At 49.9% G+C, this 10,383-nt stretch overlaps 1 protein-coding gene across 1 annotated transcript; it reads right to left on the bottom strand.

The window, feature by feature from the left end:
* Positions 1–1,502: 1,502 nt before the first annotated feature.
* On the bottom strand, positions 1,503–3,020 carry EI90DRAFT_3025991 (uncharacterized protein; the record flags this gene model as incomplete). Its single annotated transcript, XM_039057930.1, has 8 exons — positions 1,503–1,652; positions 1,701–1,815; positions 1,863–1,989; positions 2,043–2,274; positions 2,324–2,448; positions 2,493–2,601; positions 2,650–2,960; positions 3,011–3,020. 8 exons carry the CDS (start codon positions 3,018–3,020, stop codon positions 1,503–1,505), a joined length of 1,179 nt encoding a protein of 392 aa, XP_038907378.1.
* Between the last annotated feature and the right edge of the window lie 7,363 nt (positions 3,021–10,383).

Here is a 10,383-nt window from a genome sequence, read left to right as displayed (position 1 = left end):
CAATGGCACGATAGGGCACGACTTGGCACACTATTTTCTTTCCTTGATAACTTGGTAACCAGGGCAGCTAATCACTCCGGGTTTGTTGCATCTTGTAGAGGGCATCTATACGGCCTTTGGACATTCATCAAAGCCTGATAATACCGACAAATGGATGAATAATGGTCCATGGCACGATTGGGCACAAGTCAATCGTGCCCTACTTGTGCCATTGCTGTTTTCTCCCCCATTTCTCCGTATTATCAGGCATCGTTGATGTTCCAAAGGCCGTATTCATAATCTCCACCGGATGCAAAAGACCCTGAGTCAATAGCTGCTCTAGTTCTCGAGCTATTCAATAAACACACTTGTGCCCTCCACTTGTGCCCATGGTCCCATGTTTGAACTTTATTGCTTGAATAACTTCACAACCAGTGACCCGTTTCACTCAGGGTTTTCTGCATCGTGTATAGATTTTCAATACCTACCTTTTGATATGCTATAGACCCCAAATGAATCGATTCTCAACTTGAGCTCAAACACTAAAACTCAGGGCACAACTTTGTTTCCTCAATAACTCAGTAACCATGGCAGCTATTCACTCGGGGTTTTTTGCATCTTGTAGGGAAGATCCATACGGCCTTTGGACACTAATTTATATGTCATAATATTCACAACTGGTCGAGTACTGGCCAATGGCACGATAGGGCACGACTTGGCACATGATTTTATTTCCATGATAACTTGGTAACCAGGGCACCTAATCACTCCGGGTTTGTTGCATCTTGTAGAGGACATCCATACGGCCTTTGGACATTTATTAAAGCCTGATAATACCAACAAATGGACGAGTAATGGTCCATGGCACGATTGGGCACAAGTCAATCGTGCCCTACTTGTGCCATTGCTGTTTTCTCCCCCATTTCTGAGTATTATCAGGCGCCGTTGATGTTCCAAAGGCCGTATTCATAATCTCCACCGGATGCAAAAGACCCTGAGTCAATAGCTGCTCTCGTTCTTGAGCTATTCAATAAACACACTTGTGCCCTCCACTCGTGCCCTTGGTCCCATGTTCACACTTTATTTCTTGAATAACTTCACAACGAGTGACCCGTTTCACTCAAGGTTTTCTGCATCGTGTATATATTTTCAATACCTATCTTGTGATATGCTATACACCCCAAACAAATCAATTCTCAACTTGAGCTCAAACACTGAAACTCAGGGCACAACTTTGTTTCCTCAATAACTCAGTAACCGTGGCAGCTATTCGCTCGGGGTTTTTTGCATCTTGTAGAGGAGATCCATACGGCCTTTGGACACTCGTTTATATTTCATAATATTGAGAACTGGCCGAGTACTGGCCAATGGCACGATAGGGCACGACTAGGGCACGACTGGGCACGACAATGAATTGGCCATAACTCCTGAACCGTTTACCGGACTTCCATTCCCGTTACACCGTTGGAAAGGTGTGATTTTTCTCTTTTTTATGATACCAAAAAATCGCCATGGCACAAGTATTATGATTCATAATACCCACTGTGATTAGATAGGGTAGTCGTCACCTTGCATGAACCACACATGCAACTCGTGACGTCGACAACCTTTTCCATCCAACTAGAGAGGGCCTCCTCTGCTGTGTCACCCTCTCCAGTTGAAATGTCCGCAAACTAAGGGAGTCAATAAATAATCAGAACCCATGAGCTACGAATCCTTACCGCTCCACACATATGGATCTCCGTGGTTTCGTCCCCATGCAGCTGGAAGATCCCAGACCACACTAGCGCGGGCTTGCTACCAGGGTGCCGAATGCAATGGGTTCCAGGGTGGGTGCTATACGGGTGATAAGCACATGAAAATAGAATTAAAGTTGGACGTACAAGACCTGACATTCGAGACAGTACCACATCTGTGGTGGATCGGTATTGAGCACAGACAGTTCCCCTTTAACCTCTCTCCAACCCGACGAGTCCCCTTCCCAAGTCAACGAGTAACATCGTTGAGCAGCTGAGAGAAAGACGGTAAATAGCACCAAGGACCAGAAATGAACTCAAACTTACTGCATGCCCGAGGCGTCTCCATCATGACGGGCAAATAACGCGCATACCCTGACACCTCAGATGTAAACTTGGTATATGGATTAGCGTCCAATTGGCCGTCCCGATTCCTCATCGCCTTGAATGCCCTGGGATTCATAAACCCGAAATTCATCCAGCGTTGCAACCGGATCGACCAGTATCGGTATGTGCTCCGATCGGCATAGGAAATCAAACGGTCGCGGTTCTTGTGCAGCTAAGGGAAGAAATAAATACATACACTCAGCAAAAACATTTAACGTCACCTTGCAGGAACCGACACACAATACGTCCCCAATTTCAGCATCTTTCGGAAGGAGGCTGCCATCCATCTTAGCCACTTCAACCAACGCACCCCCAGTGGTATCTGCAAGCAAAAACTCCATGAAAACTGGAAAAGTCAGCAGCGTATTAAACCAAACAACAAAAACTCACATCCACCCCCTCCCCTGTAGGGCATGACACCTGATTTATGTTGAACTATCCCGACGATGGTGAACCTTGATCCGCTGTCATGCATTGCCGAGGTGAGAGTGGTAACACTCTACGGAAATCAATGAGTATGGAGGGGTGGAAATGAAAAACGATTTACATCTGGGATAGTGGGCGCGTCGTTGGACACGTCTGCTGCGGTGGACACGTCTGCCGCGGAGGACACGGCTGCCTTGGAGGACGCGTCTGCCATGAAGGACGCGTCTGCTGGTGAGGATGGATGTAGCAGGGAGGAGGACGTGGGCGGGGTAGAGGATGAGTGTGGCGGGGAGGACGTGGAGGACATGGGCGGTATAGAGGATGGATGTGGTGAGGAGGATGTGGACGGCGTAAGTGGTGCGTCGTCATGGCATCGACACTTTTTGAGAGGAGGATCGGAGTTGGCAGCAGGGGACAACGCGCGTTTCTGGCCTAGGAGGAAATATCAGAGTGGCGGAAAGTGACCCATTGTGGAAGCGTACTATGGGACATATTCGAGACTAAGAGAGATAGAGATAGAGCAGAGATAGACGAGGAGGGAGAGCAGAGAGAAGATATGAGGAGGGGGGGTCGAGTCGGGTTTATATAAGGGAGCGGGATCAAATTCACATTGCGACGTCGGGATCAATAACATTCATGCATGAATGAAAACACAGCCTCAAGAGTCAAGTGTTCGTTCAGTCTCCTTTCTTGATTTCTCCAAGGTCAATGCACAGCGATATATACAAAGGACGAGAACTTGGTTGCGAACCCATGATGCGTAATACATGATTGTACTAGTGTAAATAGCACAAATACTTTAACAATCTTGGTCAATTCACGAGGAGTGACCGGTGATGTAAACGTTAGTCTCTCTCAAGTATGGAAGCAAAACACGTACAAAGGGCATGCTTATTCGTTAGATATCATCTGTAAATACAAGTGGAAACATAAGCTTTTGTGGCTCGGCGGTGCTGGTCTACCCGCATCGTCGCCACTTGCCTTGTCATAACCACGACTTGTCGTATTACAAATGTTCACTAGGAAGATGTCAGGTGCAGCTCTTGGCATGCCAAGGCCGCTACAATGGTACCGCGTCTCATACCCTCGGCTGACACATGGGCTGCCCAACGTCCCCACTCTCCCACTGTCTTGTTGTCCATACCCAATCCTGGGGACTCACAAGAGTGCCCAAAGTGGGGTGCCACTCTGTCTCTCACCCAACATTGACGGAAAGCGAGATAAAGAAGACGCTGATACCATTCTCGTTCATCCAAATCATCTATCCCAGGGCAAGACTCATCTGCATGACAAAACGTGTGATGTGGTGGGTGACATCGGCATTTGTCAATGTAGCAACAACCGCAATATGAATACGTTTGTTCACTAACAACGGTTCGATGGAAAGCTACGCATGATGGAGTGGCACCATGGAGACCCTGCTTGAAGACTTCGTATGGAGTGCCGAGAGAATAAAAAGGACACGGTCTTGAAATCGGAGCCACGCTGAGCTGAGATGCGTGGTGGACTTCCCTCCCGGTTTGATAGAGGCACAGAATGCATCCTCTGTGGAAGCGGGACAAGACTTCATGGGCGTTGGAACCACGCAGGGCGTCAAGCATCGTGGAGGGGGTAGGGGATACCTGCTCAGAAAAACCTGTTCCTACTTCCCAACCCAACAACACGGGATCGTTCACCACGTCACTGCAGACACCCATCAGAGAGTCTGCCTGAGGAGCGATAAGGCAGCAAGCCGGGATAGACGGTAAGCGATCATCCCGATTGGCTGTATTGTCCTCAAATGGCAAAAGCCTGGCACCCTCGAGATAAGGAATGCCAAGTAGCCGTTCTGGTGATGATGAGCGGCGGGGTTCTACACCTTCGGAACCCATGTTGGAACCCATCGAGGGTTCCTTGGAAGGGGGCACATTGGGAGCGATGAGACAGGAAAGTGGGACGGAAGGCAAGTGTGATGGCGCATCGTTCGTAGGTGATTCATCGATCGGGATAGCGGCTGGGATAGGAGAGGAGCGGGAATACGGAGGTGGAGCAGGCTCAAAACACCAAAGAGGAATGGAAGGTGACTTGTCCATCACTGGGACATGTGGCGGGGGTCCGTTGTCCAGGATAGACTCTGGCTGGACAAGGCATGAAGGAAGAATCGAGGGCAAGAGCGGCCAGCGTTCCTCGATCGAGTTAGCTATCGGCATGTTTGGAATCGTGGGTGGCGGGGGCCTCTTTAGGTGAGGGCGCTGTGGCTTGGGAAGGGGAAATGGAATGGGGACATGACTAGGTGTTTGAGTGGGTTGGAGAAGGTTTTCAAGGAGATGCTGGGGCGGTATCTTTGTACCGGATACCAAAAATTGCGAATGTCTTTGCTCCTGGAAAATACACATGAGCCCCGCAAAGGATCACATATAAACCCAACTCACCTTATGAAGTTCACAAACATCGCAGAGGGCAGAGTCAACTACGTACAGGCATGTAAGCGGCTTGTCATCCAAAACCTGCCCCAACACTAGTCGCCGGCAAGGTTGCTCCGCCAACGGCAATGTGAGTGATGACAATAGTTGCTGGCGTTCTGGGTCCCCAAAGGCGAATCGATGCTGTTGCATGGGAACGACAACATGAGAGACACCAAACTTGAGGCCCCTGGCCACTCGTCCACTCGCCTGTGCAAACTCGATAATGGTCTCTGGAAAGTCGTGGAATACTGCAGCCACAACCGAAGAATGATCGATCCCATGATAGAGCCCACTAGTGCCGATCAAAATGGGCTGGTTCCCGCGATACCAATCCCAATAGCGATCCTGGCGGCTTTGCACCTGGGAGTGGTAGACAATCGGGCGCTGTTGATCATCAACAAGAAGGTCCGCAATTCGTTCAGCATCAGATATCTCCCTCACAAACACAATGACCCGTTGACCTTTCTCAAGTGTCGACAGGTACTTTCGGGTTATCGACACAACACTCTGGTCTACATCAGAAGACAGTTCGAACCGGTATTGGACCTCGGGTCGCTGGGTATGAGAGTCTCGTGCAACCACTGTGCGACGAGCATCCAGACCCAACAGGGAAGCGAGCTCACTGTACATCTTAGGGGGCAACGTCGCTGTCAGAAACACCTTTTGGATGGATACTGTCATCCAATTCTTGAGAAGACAGTACTGGGGCCGAAAGGCAGACCAAAGGCAGACAAGATGGACTTCATCGAGAACGAGCCGGGTAATTCGTGGGCTATGACGCGCCAAAGAGAGCAGCTCATCATGATTGGCAGCTTCCAACGTGACTAGGATGACACGATGAGTGGCCTCCACTTGAGCTGGCCACTGACAATAGGGGATACCAAGGTCCATGAGCTTGCGGCAATAGTCAACCTCGATGGCCACAAATGGGGCAATGACGATGGAGATAGAGTCGCCTTCTTCCATTAGTGCGGGAAGGAGGAACGATAAAGATTTCCCTCCTCCTGTTGGGAGGACCGCAATGATGTCATTCTGGGTGGTCATTAGCCAGGTGAGGAACTGTGCCTGGGCGATGGACTTGACCGTAGTAGGCCGTCCATAGATGTCCTGAAGGTACGCCAGAACACTAGCATTGAGTGGGGGCACATGATCCCCAGTGAATGTGCATCCAGATGACTGGTCGAATGCGGGGACGGTTCGTTTCATACTCCGTATCAGCTCTTGTTGCTTTTCACGGAACATATCATCAAAGACCTGTCTAGAATCCAGAATGGAACGAGGTTGGGGATCCATGGATGGGGCCAGCGGAGCAGGAGGAGGAATCTTGTGCGACATCAACATGGATAATAACGATAGAATGAACCTTCTCACCAAGCATTCACTGGAAAGACCTGCCCAGATGTGGAATCTCTGACAGAGATCCTGCATTGCCAGCAGGTTTCCCTCACTGATGGCCGAAAACCTCGAGGCATCGACACCGTACCTCGTCTCACCAATAATATCTGAGTGACCGAACCCATAATGAATGGCGGGGTGGACCTCGTCCATCTGAGTGAACGCATACATTTGATGGGTCTGCCTCAACACGACACCGATCAGAATGGCCTTGGAAACCTGTCGCCACATGTGGAGGTTGAATTTGATGCCAAGTTGGACCCCACCAGTAACGATCTCAGCGATTCGACCAATACCCATGGAGAGGGAAATTGACGGTACCCTCCGTCCGTATTGTAACCAAAGAAAGCGTTGATAGTCATGCGCGACCTGATGGTTGTAGAACAGTTGCCCAAACTTGGATTCCACGGGACGGATGACGACGAGATATTCAATAAGGAATGCAGTGAGCTCGTCAGGAAGGAATCTAACAACTCTTTGAGCCCCATTGAGATGCCGCGTTTTCATATAAATGGAGACCAGAGAACCCATTCCAGCACATAGTCGGAACGACTGCTCACCCCCGATCTCTGTCCCCCGGTACGTCTGTCCAACGACCTCTGTTCCCCTTGCTACCGTGCCGACGCACAAATGGGTTGCCACCATCAGCGCCTGGGAAAGATTATTCAAAAGGCCGATGAAGAACTGGTATGACCTCACCTGATTGAGCCCTGATGAAAACTTGAGGAACTGATGAACAAGCGTTGTATTGATGACCATCTTTTGGGCAACCTGGACGGTGAGGGAATGATGCTGTGAGATGGCTTCCAAAAGCTCATCATTGAAGACGAACAGCCCATTCAAAGGAAGATCGACAAAGGAATCCAAGGATTCAACTGGGTCAACGAAATAACCAGACCCAGCCACCTGAAGTCCACGATGGATCCTCTCTCGCAGCTTCGTCGGGTCCCAGCCCGGAGCTGCATAATGGTACAATCTTTCCAGTGCATGTCTCACTTGCCTGACACTTTCTCCCGGCATTGCGCGGATAATGGAAACGTCGACCAAGGCACTCTTCCAGAAGAACGAGGTGTAGGTCGCAGACTTGGGCCAGGCGAAATAGTCATTGGGAGTCAGTGAGCCTTTGACCCGGACAATGCCCGAAAGCCACTTGGCCAGGTAGCGCAGCCGGGAGAAGGGTGTCGAGGATGCAGTGTCGAGGTGGAGAAGGAGGGATTTGAACCCCCTGAGAAATCGTCAGTATCATCCCTAAACAATCAGAACCTACGTACTGTTCCAACTCCCGAGATGATCGATGCGCGTTGCGATCTTTAATGTAACCAAAGATAGCGGTCGTCCGTGCAAGCCACGTCAGATGAGACATGGTAGAGGCCATGGCATCTGGCCGCTGAAAATGGTAGACGGTGCTTCTCTGAGACTTGACAGCGATGGAAGAGGTAAATATGAATCGTTCCATTAGGGTATCCCAGTTTGACTGTCTGGAATTGGTGTGTTCCGCCCACAGCTCACACCAAACATCACCAATGACCATGCATCCCTCGTTTTCACTCAGGTCATCGTCCTGGAGAGCTCGCTTAAATCTCTCTATCGCGACCCAGAGGTTATCTGGGAGACACCCAATGTAGTCGACCCAGCAATTTTCGGATGGGAACTGCCAACGTTCAGGCACAATGCCATCGGATTGGACAGCATGCAATGCACAAGAAAAGGTAAGAGCATTCGAGAGGTGACGGCTCCGGGTGTTGAAAGTACCCTTTGATGCTGAAGCAGTGAATGGCCTCCTTGCGTCTGGTCTGGTGGAGATGAGCAGAATGGAGAAAACACGAGGAAGAAACTTACTGCGAGATTTGAACCAGTTCGAAACGTAGATTGTGGGGCACATTGTCCAACTGACTTTCGATGTACTTCAAATACCGTTCGCACCAGAGATGCAAACGGTGCCCGTCTAAATCGGATCCACTGATGCCAGTCGAAGCCGTCTCCGAGAGAAGCTGCAAATGCTGCTGCATCAGATCGCGCGTGGCAAATCGCTTCCAACCCATCCTTTCAACGATAGAGCTGATGTCCCGGCTGTCAATAACGGATGGATCAGGAGGGGAGAGGGGCTGCAGAAGGGAGTTCAGATGGACGATTTGTTGAGACGGCGAATAGGTTGGAGATTCCGAAACAATAACCCATGGGGAGCAAGGAATGGGTGTCGAGCCAGAGGCTGTGATCGGACTATATCGGGTTTTTTTGTCCGGAGGATACCATCGCTGGAGCTGTACAGGATGGGCGTGGCTCTTGTCCCAAGGGACAGTCGAACGGTGGATCTGGTAGTGTTCACGAACGCTCTTGTATGGATCTTTACCCCCTTTGGCCCCAACGGACGGGAAACCATGTTGACAGTGTGGACAAATATATCCAGGAACCGGTTCTCCAAGGAATGGCAAGATAGGATGGGGACCAGATGGAAGACGAGTATTGGTGTTAGGTGTAGGGATATGGTGCCGTGAAACAATCTCCAGAACGCGATCGATTGCGCAGTCGTCATGATGGCCACACTGACGCAAGTGGTTGGACAACGGGCGTTCTTGGGGAGTATGGGTGACATCCAGAGCTTGACGGGTCGCATCACACAAAAGTAGCTGGAATCGGGGGTGATAGGTGAGGCCATTGCCCAATGGGAGCCTCGAATCTACTCCTGGAAGCGTGAGTGACTGAGAGTGCTGTAGCTCGGCATGGAGGCCAAAATGCCATAAGGACAAGGCGGGAATCGAAGGACACAATGGGCAGCTGTAATCAGACCCAATGAGCGGTACCTCTGCCTCGCCTTCAAAATAATCAAAAGTGCGCCAAACAGGCAGGAAAGTTGACTTACCGAGAGAAACAACTACATGGTGGAGACGTGCATGAGCCAACTCCTCAGCAGGATCAGGGAACAGAATCTGGCATAGAGGACAGCCAAATGAACTGTCTGGATGTCTTTGCGTATGATGCAAATATAGTAAACTGGGGTCCAGGAGCCGTTCTTCGCAAATTGAACATCTAACAAGAAAGTCAGCAATATGCATAGAGTGTGATGGCGAGTATTACAATTCTTCGTGCTCATCCTCTTGCTCTTCAATCTCCTCAAATGAGGAATCAGAGTCATAGGAGTCCATTGAGAAAGACCGAGAGGAATGACGCGAGAAGGACCCCAGCACACTCTGAGGGTGACCCAAGATCATGACGTAATAGTGCCTCGGCACCGACGCCACCAGTACTGGCAGCGAGATAACGAAGAGTTGCCATTTTATTGAGATATGCGGGACGTTTCTCAGATACTGAACACCGTCACGGCTCTGCAAGTATGCTTAGTTACTCGATCAAGGAAGGGTGTGGGAAAGCTCACATGCACTGTATTCGACGAGGTTACACTTCGCATAGGACCCAGAGCTATGAGTGGGTCCCCAGCATGACAGTGGGATGAAGCTGAGCGTGACCTTGTCCAAACCCATGGTGCCCTCGATTAGAGTAAGGGAAGGACGATGACGAGATCTTCTCCATATCACATGCTGACTACAAAGTACATGTGTACCAAGAATCAGGTGCCTCGATCGAGAAACCTGAACCTACGAGGGGCAAGCGGGACAAGGGCAAGTGGGACAAGTTTCAAGTATTTTAAAATGCATGGAATTGATTCTCAACGCTTCAGAATAAGTAGCGAAAATATGTCAGAGCAGTTGTCGACCCAACTCCAATCCATCCTTCTCCCCCAGCTTTCCAACAATGCCAATTTGAACCCAAACTTCCTGTATAACGACCAACGTCATATAAAACCAACCCAATTGATAAGAGTCCGAAAACTCTCAAGGCGTTAGCAGCATGCGATGGGTTGATGCATAGGCAAAACTGACGCACCCAATCCCGAGAGTCATCATAGAACCAACAAGCTAGGAACCTATGGCTTCGTTGAATAAGATGGCCTTGGTACCATGAGGACACTTCGGCTGGCGACTTCCAAGCTCTGGTTCGGTGGCTATGAGACTTGTTGT

The sequence above is a fragment of the Cantharellus anzutake genome (genome assembly GCF_015039405.1).
Source record: "Cantharellus anzutake strain C23 chromosome Unknown EI90scaffold_410, whole genome shotgun sequence".
NCBI lineage: Eukaryota > Fungi > Basidiomycota > Agaricomycetes > Cantharellales > Hydnaceae > Cantharellus > Cantharellus anzutake.
The sequence above is the reverse complement of the archived record's forward strand: the minus strand, read 5'-3'. Positions and strand labels throughout refer to the sequence as shown.